General features: G+C 35.4%; 1 protein-coding gene and 1 pseudogene across 1 annotated transcript; both read right to left on the bottom strand.

Annotated features, from left to right (window-relative positions):
* Positions 1-1,013: 1,013 nt before the first annotated feature.
* LOC124959381 (olfactory receptor 2B2-like) lies at positions 1,014-17,173 on the bottom strand. Its single transcript, XM_047517876.1, is given in 4 exon segments — positions 1,014-1,783; positions 1,786-1,963; positions 9,835-10,787; positions 17,083-17,173. Coding segments are annotated over 4 exon segments (1,992 nt in total).
* Positions 17,174-19,226: 2,053 nt separating this feature from the next.
* On the bottom strand, positions 19,227-21,425 carry LOC124959380 (olfactory receptor 5D13-like; annotated as a pseudogene).
* Between the last annotated feature and the right edge of the window lie 1,123 nt (positions 21,426-22,548).

Genomic DNA, 22,548 nt, shown 5'->3' with positions numbered 1-22,548 from the left:
TTATAGAAAGATCATTATGTAGTTTTCTTTATAGAGACTTTTTAACCATTTCTGCAAATCCTTTTAACTTCATCATAAGCCTGAGGTAAGGAACCTCTCTGGTTATTCCTATGCATGTTTGTAGAAACCCCATAGATATTGTTTGGCCATCAGTGTTCAGTGATTAAATGGATAAAAAACAGTCAATTAGGAAAGACAGGAAAATGACTCAGATATAACTTTCCTATGTTCATATATGAATAATGGCCAATGAAACCCCACATCATGTACAACCACAAGAATGGGATCCTAATTAGAATAAGTTATGCTCCATGTGTGTGTAGTATGTCAAAATACACTCTATGGTCATGTATATCTAAAAATAAAAAAAATAATAATAGCCAAAAAAAGAAGTGAATTGGACTTATTTCTTGATATCAATACCTCAACATTTATCGAACCTCAATATATTACATTATACATTACATTTATACTTGAGAAAAATGAGTGACACATAGATAGTGTCTAATATTTTCTACATGTTTGCTTAAATCAGATAATCATTTCATAATATAAACCAGGGGTTCCTAGTTTATTTGAAATAGTATAAGAGGAAATGAAAAGTCATATTTTGTACAACTTGAGTCAAAAGTGTGAGTTTCAAGGATTGGAGAATGCCTCCAAGTGAGGACTTTTATAATCTGTTTGTTCTTTATTTTAAGAACAGCTTAAAGTTATGCCATGACATAAGGTGCAAACACCAAAATAAATATATCTTCATTTTTTCTTCCCTAGTGTTCAGTGAGGAAATGATGAAGCATAACTGTTCAGAATATCTTCAGATGAAGTAGAGATGAGTGCATTATATTGGTGTGAAACAGAAAATAGTAGCTCAATTTTCACACTTAAAACCACTCTATATTTAATATTCAATTGACCTAAATTATAACCATGTATTAACTTCAAGTTAAAGTATCATCAATAAGTATATGAAAAAATTAATAAAGTTAGGACATAAATAAGCTTTTTAAAAATTATACTGGATGAGAATGCAGTTTGGAGTTTATCAGCCTCCTCAGTGTCTCTTTGACATCTTTGTTCCTGAGGCTGTAGATCAGGAGATTCAGCATGGGGATCATGACTGTATAAAGTGCAGTCACCACTTTAACCAGGAGCCAGAATTTTCTGGAGTGGGGCATGCAGTAGGGAAGGAGGATGATCCCATGGAAGATGCTGATGGCAGTCAGGTGAGAGGTACAGGTGGAGAAGGCTTTGCGGAGACCACCCTTGGAAGGCATCCTGATGACAATGACAACAATGATGACGTAGGAGGCAAGGGTGAACAGGAGGCTACATGCCTCACTAAATATAGAAATGATGAAACACACCATCTGGCTGAAGGAGGAATCAGAGCAGGAGACAGAGATGATGGCAGAGTACTCACAGCCAAAGTGGTTCAAGAGGCCTAATCCATAGTAGGATAGTTGCACAAGGGAATATGTAATTATCAAGGAGCAGAGGCCACCCCATGTGTAAGTTTCAGTCACTAAGAAGGCACAGAGCTTGTGAGACATAGCAACTGTGTAGAGTAAGGGGTTACACACGGCCACAAACCGGTCATAGGCCATCACTGCCAACATGAACATTTCTGGAATCACAAACATACAAATAAAGAAAAACTGTGTCATACATCCATTGAAGGAGATCGTTCTGTCTTCCACAACCAAGAGATCTAAGAGCTTGGACATAAATACACTGGAGTAGCAAATGTCCAGAAATGAAAGGTGACTGAGGAAAAAGTACATGGTGTTTGAAGCTTATGATTGATCCTTATGATCACAATTATGCCCAAGTTCCCCACCAGAGTGACTGTGTAGATGCTGAGGAACAGCAGGAAGAGGGGTGCCTGGAGGTGTGGGAATTCTGAGAATCCCACCAGGATGAATGTGGACACAGTGCTCTGGTTTCTGACTTCATGATTCTCCTTTAAAGAAAAAATATGAGGAAAGAAACTAAAACAGAGCAGCAGAACTTGACATTTTGGCAGAGATGTCAGTGATGTTCTGCGTGGCCTGTGAGGGTGAAATCAGACAGTTCACAGTTATGAGTCTTTGCTTATGTTTGCATTTCTACGTGGGCAGTTACTGACTGCAGACTCAGAGCATGTAGCTGTGTTCTTTATGACTGCAGTTTTTTTTTTTTTTAATCTGGAAAGAAATTGGTAGTGATCAACATTATTATGTTTATGTAACTTGTCTATAAATGCATATGATGTATGGAAGTCTTCACATTGAAATATTTATGACAAACACAGAGACAGCACAAATATCAGACCATCATTCAGATGACCGTGTCATTCATATGATCATGTCATGAGAGTTTTTGGGAATAGCAAATACTTCTAGTACACAAATAAAAAGAATAGAATAAAAATTTGGGGGACAGAATATATCTTGTCACTTATTCACATTTTTTTTTATCAACATAATGAATTGGTACATATCCTAGCCATATCCTATTTTCCGTTTCTTTTCTTTCTTTCCTTCTTTTTTTTTTTAATTTTGTCCTTGGTAATAAATCCATGCATGCTTTACAACTAAAGTCCATCTTCCATTGTTTTACTGGGGGGGCAGGGTCTCACTAAGTTGTTGAGGACCTAATCTGACTACTCTCCTGAGGCTAGCCTAGAATTCTCAATTATCCTTCCTCAGCCACTCAAGCAGCTGGTATTACAGATGTGCCCCACTCTCCCTATTTTCAAATAATCATGAAACATCTACTGAAGAGGACTTTCAGTCTCATGAACCTTTCCACTGATAAATAATGGGTTGCTGTTATATACCCAGCATATAGTCATTTATAAGGTTCACAATGCTGAATAGTGAAACTGATTTCTGTGTAGGTATTTGGAAAACTTCTGAAAGGTTTCACAAGCATTGCTTTCTTGATTTATGCATTTTCTAGTGCATATTATATTAAACACAAAGAAACAGCCCATCATCAGCAGTTAAATAGAGTATGAAAAATGTAACTTTTCATTACAAATATCTAGAACTCTTTGGTCATGGGTCATTTTGGAGTCCTGACCAAGGAGGACTGAAAGGACATATAAGACTGAATAATTAAAAAGTTCCTACATTTGTCCTCCACAAAGAGTCAAAATATTTGAAGCTTCTCAGAACAATACCTGAGGAAATGATTTTGACTCTGAAATCCAGCAACTGTGATGTGGCATCTTAACACATATGAGAACTGGCAGAACTTTTGTGCTAATGTGTTCCTAGTGACAGGCTCCCATGAAACCTACCACTGTTAGTCCCTGCACAGAGCACCAGCTGTACCATTGCACTCTCCATTGCACAGGAGAGCCAGTGACCTTTGTGAACTGCTTTCAGCTTGTCAGACCTGTTTAAGAAAATGTCTTGTTTTTATATTCAGGAACTTAGCTTATTTTATTTAGCTAACACCACACTAGTCAAAAATTTTGCAGTGCCATCTCCTGCTCATAAAGAGAAACCTGATGAAAGTTTCATCCCAGTAAAACTTCACAAAGTGGCTTAGATTAATAATTCCTTGGTGGTGGGTGGAGATTCTGCTCAGTGGCTAGTGCATACCAAGTGCCCTTTCAAGGAGTCTCTAAACCAAGATCTAAAAAAGTTGAGAATACAAGCTCTGTTCAGTCTCCATTAACAACATTCCTACCACCCATTTTGATAATAGAAATCCTGAACTTACATTTAAAAAGCTACTCTTCAAATCTTGCTCTGAAGTTTTTTTCATAACACTAGTCATCATAGTCAATTCTATATTTAATCATGTGCCTTCACATGTTCTTTATTAGTATTGACTTTATAATTTTTGGTTACCGTCACATAAATCTCTCATTCTGGGGATCACAGAAAAATAGGCTGATTCTCACAATATAGACTTTCAAATAATTCTGGACACTTTATGTACTGTTCCTCCTTTGCATGCAAGAACAACTTTATATTTATTTAGTATTTATTTACTTTCTTATACAGGTTAAACTATATCTGAGTGTCTAATCAATATTCTTATAACATTAACCTTCCTTGTCCAACATCAAGTACTAATAATAGACTCACTATCCCATGAAAGCCTATCAAGGCCATGAAGGAAAAAACTCAGGAAGCTATTACATCCCTATTTTTATACCCTTAGGCTCTTGAAAACCTACTTGTAAAAAGGCACACTTTGTAGTTATTTGAAATGAGTCAGGTTAGTTCACTACCATGTCAAATTTTGTCCATGAGTTACTGGTAAGCCACAAACCCTATTTTTATACCCTTAGGCTCTTGAAAACCTAACTCTAGGCATTTATATTCTGAATTATTTTGGTTTTCGAATTCACATTTCCTTTTGAATTCTAGTGCCCATGGCCTCTTCCCCCAGTGCTTAGATAACCCTCACTTTTGCTCCCTCACCATTGCTTGGTGTTTTTGCTTTTGCTTATCCTTTCAAAAGCTCAGGTTGGGTCTCTTGTAAATCCAGGCAGAGTTAAAGAAAAATAAGGGAATATCAAACTGGCCTTTTTCTTCATTCCTACTGTTGCAAGCAGGCATTTCAACAGAACATACTTTGCTATGTAAGAAAAACTATCATCCAACTAACCTTTGAATTCAATCATTGGCATTTTGAGTGCACTCTTTTTCAAAGTGCATAAGTAGAAACTATTGTATATGGACTTTGACACTATGTCCTTAATGCACAAATAAGCAATTCTGTTAATTCACACATATCTTAAATTTTATTCTATGAAAATGTTTATTTCTTCTAATTCACCAAATTGACTCCATTTCTCCACTTGTGTTTTAGTCCATACCTCATTTAATCACAATTTCCCTACATAGCTCATCCAAGAAAGATTTAATAGTTATCCAAATATTATTTTTCCATGCTATAGTTTCCTTGTACCCATAATTCACATTTATAAAAACAGCATAGCTTTTTTTACATGTATATGCATGCATATGCTGTACATTATTTTCCTGAGTTCATTAACATAGCAATTAAAGACAAAATTTCAACTTCAGCAAAATGATCCCAGGAACAATGAATATATAGAGTTTAGCACCTTGAATATGTACCATTAGCTGAACTAAGTAGATGTTACTCTCACTCAGCCCCCATGGGTGTAAACAATTTCTGGATTTCAACACACCTCATAGATAAATGAAAATATGCCAACATTGAAGCAACTCACCAAAAAAGATTCTCCTGATACACATTTTTTAGTTGCAGGATTCCTTGCCATGAAGAACAAGCTGCATGCACATTCTCCCTTATGATTGAAATGTTCTTATACATTTTCACATCTCTTTAAAGGCAGTGACTCTTCCAGAATGGAATCAAAGGAAGGAAATAACAACACTTTTCCAATTGTCAAAATTTTTGGTGGGAGCATAGCAATGCCCCAAGACAGATCTTTAACCTATATTCCATGAACATGATGTTTATTTATATCTAGCTGCTTAACTCTGGGGACACAGACCCGAGAGAATCCTGACTATTGTGAAGAACTAAAACTAAAAGCAGAAAAATTAGAGAAAATTCCTCTTCTGTTATGTAGAGAACAATTTCTTCTAAATAGGTAATATGTTGATTGACATGTCTTGAAAACACTTGACTTCTATATGGAGGTTAAAACTGTGACAATCACAAGAACAAAAATGTAAAAACATGATCATAATTATTGCAATAACCCCAATATCATTAAATGCTATAAGCATTTTTGGACTTAGTGTACAAGTATTTAGACAGAACTCTATTTAGTATTATACATCTTTTTATATGCAACCATAGTGTGGGGTTAATATTGTATTCTGAATGTGCCTTCAGCTAGGAGGTTCACAGAATTGGCAAATGTTAACTATCAGTTCTTTCACATAGACCTAGCTATATTCTTCAGAATAGCCCTATAGATCACAGCACTGGTATTTAATCCATCTATTATAATTGCTGCTTTACTCTTGTAGGGTGCATGACAGAGTAAAAAAGATAGTGGTATCAACGACTTACCCATAGACATACCATCCACACTAATGACTAACTAAAAAATCTTGAGAAATGCACATCTGCATTGGCATTTGAAAAAAGACTTTTATTTTCCCTTTCTATTTTACTTTTATATCTCAGTATAGCATATACAACAAAACTAAAAGAATAAAGATACCTGAAGTCAAGTGTGCACCAAAGCAATTGTACAATTAGTTCTATTTTTAAAAACTATTAATTCTCTATATTAGTAAGTTGACAAAAGGTATATATACTTTCCAAAACAGCATGCATATTTTGCTTAAGGAATCTGTGTATCTGATACTGACCATTTTATCATCTCATATGTAGTCTCCTTAGGCCTTTAAGTCATTATTTCCTGAGCTGTGGACATGATTTTTGATCCATAAACTAAACTATGGTTGTATCAACATAGAAGTGATATTTGCAATATATAAACAGATAAGAAGTGTACACCTTAATTGTGGTGATGTGTACACTTGAGTTAAAACATAGATGTATCTCAAAAAGAGTGTGCATAATCAAAGATAAAGTTTGTTCAAAAGAAAGATGTCAAATATTCTCAATCATGTAAACAATGAAAAGATGGATATGGTTTTATAGTTTTTTTCATTTTTACTACCACAGCAAATATAGCCACTATATTTTTGTATGCCAATACAATAAGATAAATAAAATACCTGAGTGACTAGTTATCAGAACATATTTTTAAAGAAAGTATGCTGTGATGCAAATTGGGATAGTTTATTTTTTGATTGGGACATGAGAGTTGACAGTATTTGAAAGGACTCAGAGAGGATGAAAGAAGGAATTATCAAGGCGGACTGGAATGGAAGAGCCAAGGGATGCAGGTTTAGGAAAGGTTTAAGCAATGTAAACTTTAGGAAAACTGTTCCATGATAGCAATAGTTAGGAACAGACTAGTGGTAGTTTAAACACTTCCAAATCCTAGTTGATTTCAAGAGTAATTCACATAATGATGTAAACATTTTTGAAGACCTATTTATTTTAAATTTTAATATCAACACATGTACATATTCTTGATCCAAGGAAATGAAAAGTGATTAACTTGATAACGGAGATTCACATAACAACTACAGAAGGAAGATACATAATGTTTAAAAAGAAATAAAACACATATTTCTTACTATAACAAGATAGTATTTTCCCAGATTTAATGTGCTTAAAATCTCACTATTACAGAAAAAACTCACTAGATTACCAAATTTAAAGATAAAAACATCAAAATAAATATGTAAATATAACATTCCAACTTAAAACGTAGTAACTTTGTTGAATATACATGGTGCATGCTCAAATTTCTTAAATCTTTTTTATAAGTATCTTTATTCAACTACAAACATACTTTTGCACACACATACATTCACAGGAACTGAAATGGGGTATTTGATGATTGCACCTCCCTTATTAATCAACAACTAAAATTAAAGTATCATTATTTAGTATGCTCCAGTATGATCCAACCCAGGAATGCAAGAATAGCCAGAAAAGTAAGCAAGACACACTTTATCAGCAGAATACAGAACAAAAAACATATGGTCATCTCAATAAATGCAGAAAGGGCATTCAATAAGACTCAACATTTATTCATGATAAATAGTACTGAACTAATTGGTATGGAAGGAACACACAATTACATAATAAAAGTCATGAGTAATAAACCCAGAGCTGACATGGTTCAGAATGAGGAAAGCTAAAACCCTTCACTCTCGGATCTGGAAGAAGCAGGTAATATTCTCACCCTTGAATTTTGGTGTTAGTTATGTGATTTACTCTCAGTCAGAGATGTCAACACATGATAACCAGGCAAGTTTCAAGTATGTTTTATGGATAGTAAATTCAGTCATGACTCAAGAAGTCCAGGGAAGATGTCAGACATGTAGGCATTGGAGCTGAAGATTAATTAGTCAAATTAATTCACTCTTGCAGCCCAAAGAGCTCAGCTGATAGCAGCAGAGATATTTAAGTCATTGACACAGTTTAGTGCATATGACTACAGTTTGATTGCTTCTATATCATCAGCAAATAACTGATGCTATAATGGCATCTGTTTGTTACATCCATATCAGTATCTTACATTGTATTTTCATAGGGGAAATTGGGGAAAAATAATGAGATTTCTCTATGTTGTTTTTTTACAAACAAAATGAATTTAAACTTACCTCTGAAATATTTGACAAAAAATAGTTGAAGAAACACATGAACATGAAGTGATAGACTATAAATGATGGCCATATATTTGCAAAATATGTAATTTCCTTTTGCAGATACATAATAAAATATATGTATAAATTAGGAAATAAAACATATACACTATATTCTAACCTTTGGAAAAATTTGTATAATTTATTTTGTTTTTATTTTTGTTGTCTATAAATTTTCCAGTACTAAAATGACTCATATTTTATATTGAATATTTTATTTTGAGTAACTGTCCATATACAAATTTTGAATGATGACATAAACTTCCTCATTTTAAAGTAAAATTTTTCAAATCATCTTAAAAACATCACATGTGGTTAAACATAAACTGAACTGAAAGATTTCCTGAACAATCACATGGAAAAATATGTTACACAGAAACATTTTTATTTAAGTAAAATAATATTGTAATGTGTTGAGAGCAGTGACAGAGGATGGGAGAGCAGTTACTGAGATCAGGGATCTCTGATGCCCTCTTGGCTGTGGCATGCCCGGTTCTGGGGAATGTTTCTGTGCAAGGGCACAGGATGCCTAGCTACTGTAATAATGCCCTGCATGAGGAGGCTCTGTTTAAGAGCCCTATTGGTTCTAACCTTGATCTCAGGCATGGAGCTCCAAGGAAGAAAGGAATTCTTATGCTAGACAATCACAATCTTTCACCAGCTCTGCTTCTCCAGTTCCTGCCTGCCTTACAGTAACTTTAAACAATGGACTTTCTTGAGAGCTACACAAAGCTCCTAACATTGCACTTTGCAGCTGTGGATTGCAACTGTGAAAAGTCACATAGAATGTCCTAGATTCTGTAACTTTCCTGAATACAAAGAATAATGGTTACATAGTTTTTAATCTGATATTGAGACATATAAAATAAAGATTGCTGGTATAACTTTTTATACCTGCATCTCCATCAGACAGCAGGCTCCACCTGATCCCAGTCTTATCTTCAAGATCTGTGTCTGTGAATCTTTATTTTCCAAACCCCCTTTGATCCTTGCCAGACCTGAGGGTTTGGTCCTGCTGGTCGTGGCAGTAATGGTCTGAATTTTCATTTCTAATAAGATTCAAAATTTAAAATTTACTTTTATTTTTTATTTGTTCTAATTAGTTATACATGACAGCAGAATGCATTTTGACACATTGTACATAAATGGAGAATAAGTTCTTCATCTGGATGAATATGGTGCAGAGTCACACTGATAGTATAATCCTACATGTATATAGGGTAATAATGTCCATCTCATTCCACTGTCCTTCCCATACCCACACTCCCTTTCCTCCCCTCACTCCCCTCTGCACAATCCAAAGTTCCTTCATTCTTCCCTACCCACCCCCCATTATGGATTAGCATCTGCTTATCAGAGAAAACATTCAGCCTTTGGTGTTTTGTGTTTGACTTGTTTCAATGAGCATGATGTTCTCCAGGTCCATCTATTTACATGCAGATGCCATAATTTCATTTAAATTCTACTTTATTAGAGTGAACAGATGTTGAAATGTTAGGTGAAGGAAGCTTAAAGATACATGTATTGATTTATTAGTATAAAGAAAACCAGTATGCTGAAGAAAAAAAAGGGTTCTGAAATCATATTTTATGACAAATAATTGGGTGTTGATTAACTTCCTAACTACCTCCTTCACATCTTTGTTCCTGAGGCTGTAGATCAGGAAGTTAAGCATAGGGATGACCACTGTGTAAAAGACAGAGGCAATCTTGACGATGAGCCATGAATTTTTGGTGGTGGGGACATAGTAGAGGAAAAGGAAGGTCCCATGGAAGCTAGTAATGGTGGTCAGATGGGAGGCACACATGGAGAAGGCTTTGTAGTGCCCCCCGGTTAAAGGCATTTTCATGACAGTGATGAAAATGAAAACATAGGAAGCAAGAATAATCACCAGGCTGCTTATTTCATTGAATGTGGCAAAGACAAAAAGGATCTTCTGGCTAACAGAGGGGTCAGAGCAGGACACAGCAACAATGGCAGCATGTTCACAGACAAAATTATTTATAAACTTAGTCCCACAAAAAGACAAGGTCAACAAAAAGTATATGAATGTTAAAGAACAGACTATACTCCAAGAGTATGAAGTGGCCACCAACAAAGAACACAGCTTCTGGGACATTGCAACTGTCTAGAGGAGAGGATGGCACACGGCCACAAATCGGTCATAGGCCATCACTGCCAACATGAATGTCTCTGTCACCACAAATATGCATGCAAAGAAGAACTGCAGGATGCAGCCTGGGAAGGAGATTGCCCTGTCTTCCACCACCAAGTTTTCTAAGAGTTTGGGAGTCACCATGGTAGAGTAGCAGAAATCAATGAAGGACAAGTGACTGAGGAAAAAGTACATGGGGGTGTGGAGTTTGGGGTTGACTCTGATGACCAGGATCATGCCTGTGTTGCCCAGCACAGTGACTGTGTAGATGGTCAGGAAGAGCAGGAACAGGGGCACCTGGAGCTCTGGGTATTCTGAGAAGCCCAGGAGGATGAATGTCACTCCAGTAGTCTGGTTTTCTTGGGTTCTGTGAATACAATGGGAAAGTTGAGCTAAAGAAGTGAGACTCAATAATTACAGTAGGAAAGGTTAGGAAGAAACATGGGGAGGTGTAATTAGTCCCAGTTAAAAAGTGTTGCTGAAAACATTGGGTTAATGCTGCTATATCATTTTAAAAATCAGTGTTTACTTATATCATGTCTTCACAGCAAATAATTTTGAAATTTAAATAGTTGAAAACAAAGACAGGAAGAACAAAAATAGAATATATTTTCTATATTCAATAAATAAGATTCACTATTACAATAGACAGAAGACTTCCTGAGAAGAGCTTCTAAATTTTTGCCTGAATCTGTGGTTAGTAAACATAATTCCACAGGAAGAACACAGGTAACAGGTTTGTATAGCTTTCTCACTGCCTTACTTCTTAAGATCTGATGGAATTAGCTTAGAACTGTTCAAAAAATTATAAAATGTTAACCTCCTAGTAAAATAACGAATTTAAATTTTTATTAGTCCTTTTGTTTTCCTCTTCACTGTCTTTTTAACTCCGAATCACTCCACATTTTAACACATTCTGGAGTTGTGCTGTGGTAAAATACTAAACATTTCCATTCTTGTTGAACTAGTTATGAAAACTTCAAAAATTTCTTTTTCACAGAATTTTATATTACTCAGTAAAATGTGATTACAGCACAATATAATTTGTACAGTTATAAAATCATGAAAGTTATAATGAATCAAAGTCTATTTGTTTTCCAATATGGTAAATTTCAGAAGATGGGTAAGTAAGAAACAATAGAAACTGTGAAAATACTAGAAATTCATATGTATTTTAAGTCATGGAAAAAATACATTCTGCTATTTTGACTCATGCTTAAAGCCTTGTCAAGTATAAGTATCAGAATACAGACCCATTACCAACAGGACACCATAATTATTCCTCAATGCTATAGTCATTTCAACAACACTCAAAGGAGGAAATTAAAACTGTAAAATTTAAGTCACTAGAATGAAAGTAGAAACTTGTGCAATGAATTCAAAGCATATACATCATGGTGTGATGCATAGCAAATGGGCAACATTATGTTCATTACAACATGAGCAGGTAGTGTGGTTTAAAAACTGTATAGAGTTGTGAAAATCAGACTCAAGGAGTAGCAACTGTCCACAGGTGGGCACATTTGAAAATGAAATGTAGAATTATTTTTTTGTCCCTGAACCCACACAACAGAAAAACTGCAGGATTTCACTTGGGCACTTAATCTAAGTACACAGCTGTCTTCCTGTCATCCTAGGTAGGTAGTTGCCCATCACACTCTCTTCACTTACACAGGCTCCTTCCTGTAGGAAAGATGTTTCACACAAAGTCTGATTGCTCACCAAACCTTTGCAATGAAGTTATCACATCTTTGCAACAAATGCTAGTCTCATGGCTATACATCCCTGCTACAGTTCTATCGATCTAAATATTTTATAAAGCATGGAGAGAATAATTTTCCCCAATGATTTTAATCTCACGGTAGTGACTTAAAGAATTCAAATATGATTATCAATGAAAGCATAGAATTTTAAGTGTTCTGTCTTAACTAAAGTGGCCCAGAGCTAGATAGCCAATCTCATAACCACTAGCTTAACACATTCTTCTCTAATGCTATACTTATCAACCTGTCAAATAGCACACATTTGTTTGCACAAAGTATGTTTTCCAATCCTGTTCTCACTTTTATAATGTTCCATTATTTTTCCCCTTTCATTGTAAACTACACTCACTTTTTCTTCTCTCCTGTGTACAGGTAAACACTAAAGTTTTAATTGACACTTATCAATGACTGAAACCTATCATTTATATAGGTGTTACTCTTACCTCCTCAGGGATTGTGGATTTTGTAAAGGTGATTTTTTTATTACTCCGTATTTACCAAAATACTGATTTCATTCATGTACAAATCCATGAGAAAACTAGATGAATTCAGGTTATTCAGCCATGGGGTTTGTCTTAGTGAAATGAATTGGATCTGGGGGCCCTGGTACTGATAAATCACTTTGTCTCCTATGAATACTACTATAACTCAACATTTTCCCACTAAAGGGAAATAAAAGAACTGAGTGAACTCACCTACATACATAAGCTCCTGAGTGGTGCATTTACTGAAGTATCTTTTGCTAAGACCAATAAAATCCAAAAATACTCCGTGTTTAATTAATAGAACAGACCCTAAACGGTAGAGTCCAAAGTGTATTTCACTAAAAGTTTAAAATGTCGCTTTATGTCCCAACCTTTGAAGGAAACTGAGAGATACCAGATAAATTGTTACACCAAATACTTTATCCGAGTACCAAAAGTGTCAAAAATATTTATCATAAACCTTGGGAATCTGGAACTAGAGAATATCACTGAAGTATTGCCAAGGAGGTTCCAATTTGAGCAATTAACTACAACAATCACTGTTCCCTGTGGGATTGATTGTGTATTACTTTTTTAAACCCCTGGGGTATTAGTGATATCAACCATATTCATTAGAAACAATAATGACTAGACCTTGACTTCATGTGGATATAAAACACAGACATGCACAAGGGGAAATAGCTATAAAAATAATCCAGAGGTTGCTATTACTAATTTATTTTGAATTTATTCTTCTGTCTTTTATCACAAAGGTTTACTCATGTAGCTCTGTCTGCATGTAGAATTCCCTACATAATAACTTTTATTGTTAATGCTTCATTTGTTAAATAACAATTCATTTATATTTTTGTCCACATCATTCATTTTCTTAATAGAAAATTTTTGGCCAAAGATGTTTATTTATACTATTTTGTCTGAAATAATTGATTTTTGTTTTTCTAGTACAGGAAAGTCTGTTTATGTAAAGGATAAAACACTCACTAATAGACTTTAAATATACTGAATTTTATTGCCATCTTATGATCGCCCACCGCCCACAGGCGGTGGGCAATCACAACGGCGTACGCTTTTCTTGATCACAGGAACCAAAAGGGCTTTATTCCACAAGTCTCAGACTTATATTGAGAACATCAGCCTATCAGAGAGTAGACTACCAGGAAAGTCAGCCTATCAAGGAACAGTCTCCAGGCAGATACCAGGATCGCCTCATGTACAACAGCCAACCAGAGTTACTTCCTAAAACTTGTTTATGAGTGCAGCTATGTCTGGCAAGCTGCCAGGTGCCATCTTAGAGATCAGGCCACGGTGCAGCTCTGGGGCCCTCAGAGCCTGCCCCTGACACCATCTCACAAGAGTTATTGAAGAAGTGTTCAGTTTTACCACATATAAGATCATATTGTTTCGCTACATTTTGAAAGCATGTTATTTCTTTCTTTTCTCTCATTTTTCTAGATAGGACTTCCAGAATTATTTTGAACAAGAGTGTTGCAAGTGAGCATCCTTCTTTTTTCCTTTCTTAGGTAAAATGTTTTTAAGTTTTCCCTATTCAGTAATATGTGGTTCTGTTATACTTATAGACTGTGTCAAGTATGTTCCATTTATACATAATCTCTTAAGAATTTTAATAATGAAGGGATGCTGAATTTCATTGAATGCTTCTTATGCACCTATTAAGTTATTATGGTTGTTTTCCTCATTTTGTTGAGGTTATTTATTGTAAATATTAACTTGCATATGTTGAATCATCCTCAATTCCCTGAGATAATTCCCACTTGATCAAGATAAATGATTGTAGTTTGCCATTGGATTCAGTTTGCAATTTTTGTGGAGAAATTTTGCCTCTCTATGTAGCAGGAACACCTGTTTAGTTTTGTGATTGTTGTTATACCCACTACTGATTTTGATATCAGTATAATAATGGTTCATATAATTAGTTTAAAATAATTTTCCATTCAATTTATTAGAATTTTTACAGAGAAATTAATGTTACTTCTTTATTGCTTTGATAAATTAAGCAGCGAAGTGACCCAGTATTGGGATAATTTATGGGATAATTTTGACTACTGACTCAATTTTGTTAATCATTGTTGGTTTGATTATTTTTTATATTTCTTCAAAGTTCAGTGATAGTAGGTTGTAAGTGCCATGAAGTTATCAATTTCTTCTAGGTTTTCCAATTTTTTGGCATAAAGTTGTTCATAAGAGTTCCTAATGACCCTTTGTATTTCTGTGGTATCAGTTATGTCTCTGTCTTTCTTTTTGTTAATGCCAACTTTTTTTAGGTCTTCTCTAGTTTTTTCTTAAACTAACTCTACACTTCAATTACAATAATCTGCATAACTTTGTTAATCTTTATATGTACCCTCAGAAAATGTTCTGCCACACATCTTCAAAGGGAAAAAAAAAAAAAAAAACTCTCACATTTATCCACCCCATATTCAAAAGTTTTATAGAAGAATATCAAACATTCATTTGTAATAAAAATAACCTATAACCACCACTTAATCCAATGTTAATGATGTAAATTGTTACTTAAATGCGTTGAGCTTTACAGTTAAAATTTCTACTCATATTAAAAGTAAAATTTGAGAATTTTATGGAAAAAAATGTGTTTCATTTCTGTAAATAAGTTACCCATTCCCAAGTATTTACCAAAATGAAAGTGCATCCTGCTTTAAAGGAGTTTTAATGTGTCATTTGCAGCTTTACATTTTTTTCTCATTTGCTTTTCTTTCCCACTAAAAGACAGAAGATTAATTGGATGGCCAAATCACAAATTATATAAGATTAACATCAAAATATAAAAATTATACATTCCAGTTTTTACACTAGTGGCCCTATTGAATGTACCAAATACTGTATGATGCATGCTCAAAATTTCTAAATAACTCTTTGTGTTTATAAACATTCTTTCTGAGAAGATATCAGATCCATATGGCAGGGTAGGTCACCCCAACCATCGCCCCTACTCAGAAACATTAATCTGAAAAAAGTATCCATGTAAATCATATACTTTAAAAAAATCTAAAGATCCCAGAGTCAGAGATCATGGTGTCTTCTTTTAGCAGAATAAAAAAAAAAAAAAATCATTGAAGAGATCTTGAAGTGTAGTCTCACCTTGCCTCCATTCTTCTCCCCCAGTCCCAGATACCATAGTATGGAGAAAGGTGCCATATGCTTTAGGGAAGAAAGGGGAGTGTGTGGAGTACTTTGCTTTAGACCTCAGTACTAGGTCCAGAGTAAATCTTGGAACTTATCGGAAGCTCATGTTTTCTGATTCCAAATTGCTCCCTCTGGATAGAACCCTTGCACTAGTGACCAACTAGAATTGTGTCGGGGTTTCCGGAGCCTCGGGCATAGTCAAGATGGCGCCTGGCGCTGGCCAAAAGCGGCTAGCTATACAGTAAACAACCAGCAAATTCTGATGAGTGGCTAATTGATTAGAGCATGCCTCCCTCGCATAACTGTTCTATGCCTGCAGCTGTCCGCGCGTTTACCTCGTGTACTCTCCCCTGATTGGTTGAAGTGTATATAAGCTTGGTGTCTTCCTGGGGGAGGGGGTTATGCAGAAGAGAGTGCAAGAGAGAGGTGGAAGGCGGTCGCAGAAGCGGGTGAAAGCAGGAGAGTGCAGAAGCGGCCGAAGCAGGCGAGAGCAGAGTGAGAGAAGGAGAGGAACGGCTAAGTAAGAGGGAGAGAGGAGAGCGCAGGAGGGGGAAAGTGAGAGAGAGAGTAAAAGAGAGAGGGACAGAAAGGAAGGAAGACCGTGCACAATAAACTTCTGAAGCTTCAGACGTATGTCGTGTCTTTCTGCGGCCAGAAAGGGACGCGGTGGGACGCGATAGAATTGGTCATCCATATCTGGAATCCCAGAGAGTACAGCAAGGAGAGAAGCAGTGTCTGCTTGGGGGAAGGAGAGGGAAGTTGGATGGAGGTCTTTTATTTGCAATCAAGTACTAGGGCCACAGTAGTAAAACTGACCATTGGGGAAAACCCCATGGTACTTTATCTTAGGCTGCAGTCTATTGATGGAGCTCTTAGACCTGTCCCAGCATGAGAAGGACATCTGCCACTCTGGTGGGACATATTTGTGTTCTGGTGCATACAATTGCTGGGTAACTACAGAAGTCTTGGTCCCCAAATGGACCTTGGTGCAGGCAGATTGTAATGACCTTGGGTCTACCAAATGGGTATAGGATGCTACTTAAGGGGTATAGCATTTTCCTTTGAGGGGACAAAAGTAGTTTGGAATGAGGCAGTGGTATAAATTGCACAACACAATATATCAGAGAAACCGAATTTTTATATTAAAATAGTTTATTTTAGGCTAAAAGAACTTCACTTCAATAAAAAAGTAACCAGCTTTAAAAAGGTGATGATATTTGCTCCTGTTAAAAACTAAACCTGATTATGAAATTTTATATTTACTTGATGTGCTGTACATTCATCATAAGAGCATTCCTCCACCAAAGGATTGCTAATACTGTGTTCGCCCTTTAGTCTGGTGAATATTTTCACCAACAGTCTTGTCATAGGCCCATAGAAACAAAACCAAAAAGGTGTCCCTGTCTAAACCACTGAGAATTTGAGGAAAGAATTATAGATAATTCATATTCAGAAACAAGTAACCCATCACCATTACTTTTAGAACACACAAGGAATTCACATGCTTGAAAAACCACACCTTTATCATTTACAATGTGCATATGCAGGTTCAAATCATAACTTTGTAATTATTAGAGAATTTCTGTATCACATTTGCATAATTAAATATCCATTTGTTCATAGTATTTTCAAAATAAATCAGTCTATTCTAAAGGGGTTTGTAAATATCCAGTTATTTTTCTTTTGAGTTTTATTTTATCTAGCATGACAGAAGTCTTATTACTCTTCCAAAATTATAATTTACCATATAACTATCTCCTGTATTTTTAAAAAATATTAGGATTTTAAATATAAGAACTTGAATAAAATGTCAAACATAGTTCATTGTGCTCATATTCCACAGATTTTTTCTCTCTATTCAGAATGATTTTATTAATATTGTGCAATATTGGTTGGAACATTTAAAGAATTTTGTATGATACCAAATTGACAGATCTATAAAAGTTAGATAAATTATATGATACTACAGTTTGCTGAAATGTTGTAAATGTTGTTATGTATTGAAAATTGGTTTAGTAGTTTAGGTTTTGCAGTTTGCTATGAAAACTTTATAGTTAAGAAAATTCTATTTTTCATTTGCAAATGAAAGGCTCGCAATTCAGGAGACACCAGGAAATGAGTTTAAAAGTTGTTCATAGATTGGAATCATGTTATATTGAAATTTTTCCAAGACTAACTTTCCTATGGAAAATCAACCATGTGACTAAGACAGTCATTTATTTTCACCAACTCAAGGATTTTATCAATTTATGGAAAACATTTACAGATCTAGGACAATTACATTTTTCTGGAACACAGAAGGATATTTTCACATTGAAAAGGTAGCAATAATGTATTAATATTGAAATATTGAGCACAATTCTTTTGTCTTCCTGTATGTGCACTACGCCACATCACTTTTCAATTTCAGAATAGGCAGACACACTTGCTCCTATTAATGATTCAACTATTCACTTTGGGTTTAACTGTGATTTCCATTGGTTAATAGTGTGTCCACAAATGTGGCAGAGGGAGACTTGGGCTAGCTTTTGTTTTAGTACCTATTTGTGATTGACACTGGAAGAAAATATTCTTACTACTCCAATGGTTCAAAGAGAATCACAGACACTCAGCAGAATGACCCAGTCACTATGCACATGTGCAGGAGATATAAGTTTTCCCATCAGACCAAAACATATCAAGTTAATCAAGAGAAGTTCTTACAGATGTAGGCAAGACTACCTAATCAATCAACCAAAATTGTGTTATATCACTGAAATTTTTATTTTGTTATGCATAGTATATAACATATACACAAATAAATACTGGCATGCATGATAAATTCAGATTTAGAAATACCTATTTATGAAAGGTATAGTTATTTTAATTTTTGATGTCTTATAAACAATTACCAAATAACATTTATGCTAACACACACCATACAACATACAAAATAAAAAATATGCACTTTTGGGGACAGAGATATGCATTATGCTTTTATAATGTACCAATGTTCTCTATGTGAGATTGAATAAACATTCCTTTTAAATTTTGTGCCTGAGTGTTGAAGAATTCTTAGTATACTCTATTGCACTTGATATTTCTCTATGGTAAGGTGTAAAGTTGCAAAAACTCTAAGTTCATTTCTCAAAAATAACTAAAAAAGAATGGAATATTTATTTCAGAAACCAAATGGTAAAGTATTAACAGCATTTTTCCATGACAAACTAGATTAGAGATTTTAATTTCAATAGATAGACTTGATTACTTTTTATTATTTTACAGCTTATTTTCCAAGCTTTCATTTAAACAGACATTGACTTATCAATCAACTGGTGATTATATTAAACATGTACTGCTTGGTTTTTGAAAACTGAACTTTCAAGTTGATAATCATTCCAAGATATCTTGAACCATTCTGCAAGATATTCTTAAACAGACATTACAATATGTGATGTAATTTGGTGTTGATTAATTTCCTGACTGTCTCCTTCACATCTTTGTTCCGAGGCTATAGATCAGGGGGTTCAACATGGGGATGACCACTGTATAGAAGAGAGAGGCCACCTTAACCATGAGCCAGGAACTTTTGGTGACTGGAACACAATAGAGAAAAAGGATGGTCCCATGGAAGATGGTAATGGTGGTCAGATGGGAGGCACATGTGGAGGCTTTGTGATGACCCCCACCTGAAGGCATCTTCATGACTGTGATAAAAATGAAAACATAGGAAGCAAGAATGATCACCAGGCTGCTTATTTCATTCAATGTAGCAGACACTAAAATGATCTTCTGGTTAATATAGGGATCTGAATAGGATACAGCAACAATGGCAGCATGCTCACAAACAAAGTTATTTTGATATTATTTCCTTGGAATGATAATTTCAGTAAAAAGTAAGTAAGTGTCAAGGAACAGACTAGCCCCCAAGAGTATGATGCTCCAACTAACAAGTAGCACAGCTTCTGGGACATTGCAACTGTGTAGAGGAGAGGATTGCACAGGGCCACAAATCGGTCACAGACCATCACTGCCAACATGAATGTCTCTGTCACCACAAATATGCATGCAAAGAAGAACTGCAGGATGCAGCCTGGGAAGGAGATTGCCCTGTCTTCCACCACCAAGTTTTCTAAGAGTTTGGGAGTCACCATGGTAGAGTAGCAGAAATCAATGAAGGACAAGTGACTGAGGAAAAAGTACATGGGGGTGTGGAGTTTGGGGTTGACCCTGATAACCAGGATCATGCCCATGTTGCCCAGCACAGTGACTGTGTAGATGGTCAGGAAGAGCAGGAACAGGGGCACCTGGAGCTCTGGGTATTCTGAAAAGCCCAGGAGGATGAATGTCACTCCAGCAGTCTGGTTTTCTTGGGTTCTGTGGATACAATGGGAAAGTTGATTCAGAGAAGAAAGTAGACAAATTTGGGTAAGGCGGAATGAAATGAGAAAACACTCAGTCTTAGTGGTTGTCCACAATGAGTGTCATGGGAAATATATCTGACAGTTACATTTGTTTACAAGCAAGCCTTCATTAATGCCACAATTATAATGGAGTATGAAACTCATACAATGGAATAATAAGAAAGCAAGTTGAGAGGGGAGAATAGAACTGCAGTTGGCCCTGACATATCTCCAACTAGCAAACTCAGCATCGCCACAGAACATTGACCTGATGGGAAGAGCCAAATGAGATTTTTGCATGAAATGCAAATTAGTGAACTTACTTATTTCCAAGGAAATACTCATCATGAGTTTCATCAATCTCTTCCCTGCCTTGCTTATTCATCTCTGAGAATTTAAACTCTAAAAAGAGAATAAATGACTCATCAAATTAATCAAGCTATTTTTTCCTGTTGTTTCATAGTTATTTCTGAACTTCTTTCCCAGTGTCCTTCCCATGCTCAGACATCCCTTTTCCTCACTTTTCCTATAAAATAATAATTCATAGTTATAGAAAATTATAAATGCTCTTACCTCCTCTTAGTATAATCCATGTATTTAGTGCAATTTCAAGGTGAAACAAACTTAAGTACAATAAGTCCTGACTGATTTTTTTATGTTGAAACATTTTTCTTTTTTAGGGGGTAAAGGGATATCAGGAATTGAACTCACGGGCATCCAACCACTGAGCCACATCCCCAGCCCTATTTTGTATTTTATTTAGAGATAGCATCTCACTGAGTTGCTTAGCTCCTCCCTTCTGTTGTGGCTTGCTTTGAACTCCACATCCTCCTGCCTCAGTCTCCCGAGCCACTGGGATTACTGGAGTGCACCACCACACTGGGCATGTTGAAACTCTCCTACCACATCATTCTTAGGTAGTCAGTTCAGTCTACATCAAAACCTCCAAAGATGAGATGTTGCTTCCTGAGGAATTATAGTGGATTTTGTTTGGTTCAGAATTTTTTCTGGAATTCATTAGATTTGGTAGCCACATAGTCCTTTCAATGTTCTATTCTACTGGCTGCCTCTAGTTTATTCTCTTAATCTCTGGAGAATCAACACATTTTCCTCATTTGCATAATTTGCCATAGCCATGGTCACACTATTTTCTGTCCTTATGAATAATTGTAAACCCTAAAACTTCATGCAGTATCTATAACATAACATACTTCACTTACATTCTTACCATGTACCATTTTGTCACTGTCTGTTCCACAATAAAATAAAAATCCACAATAGCAAGGATGGAACTCTAGGACATAGCAGGTACCCCATAACTTTTGTTGTGTAAGTGGATGTGTGGATATGAAGTGAATCATGTACCATTTTGTCACTGTCTGTTCCATAATAAAATAAAAATCCACAATAGCAAGGATGGAACTCTAGGACATAGCAGGTACCCCGTAACATTTGTTGAGTAAGTGGATGTGTGGATATGAAGTGAATCAATTCTGCACTCTACAAACATACTGTATGTGCATTTAGGTAAAATCTTATAACACTACTAAGGACTTTAAAATTGCCTATTGAATTACAACTGCACTATAAACACACAAGCCTCTCAGGCACATCTTGAGTCCTACAAAACAAGTAATTACAGCAAAATCCCATGGGATCTAAGTATGCTAAATTAGTATAAACCAAAAACAGTTATGGAAAAAGGGTCATTGTATTATTTTATATGTCCTGTGTTCCCTCAAATCACTTCAACTATGATTTTCTATAATTTAATACAATTATTCTAATCCACATTATAACTACTTTTTGAAACCTAAAATAGACGTAGGCACAAGGGAAAGATCATTCCACATAGAATACTTTGAGTTGCATGCTTTATTAGCTGAAATAATTTTGTAGTTCTCTGATTTATTATTATCTTATTATCCAAGACAATACACACACACTTGTGTTTCCTGAATAACATCCCTGCAGATTTCCTTCTTCAACTGCTCCTTTAGATTTCCTTCAATCCAATATCCATAACTGGCCTTCCTACTACATTAATTTTTGTCCTGAATCTATTTTAATATAACACAAAGCTCATTGAGTCAAAATTCCATAACTCTGCATACTTTTTCAAATGTTTCACAATATCTATTCTTTCTATCTTTTTTTACATATTCTGAGCAGTCCAAGGCTGAAAGCAAAATCATTGCCATCAAAGACAAATATATGCTGATATTTATATATTTGGCTAACTCCTTCCCTCACATCTTTTCCACCCTTCTAGATTTTAACTCACCAATACTTATGAAATGAGGCTTCAGGTTGAGGTTCACAGCCTCCCATTCAGTCTCAGAAAGTTTCACAATATTCAAC

This window comes from Sciurus carolinensis, chromosome 11 (assembly GCF_902686445.1).
Source record: "Sciurus carolinensis chromosome 11, mSciCar1.2, whole genome shotgun sequence".
Lineage (NCBI taxonomy): Eukaryota > Metazoa > Chordata > Mammalia > Rodentia > Sciuridae > Sciurus > Sciurus carolinensis.
Note: the sequence above shows the minus strand (reverse complement) of the source record. Positions and strands in the feature narration are given on the sequence as shown.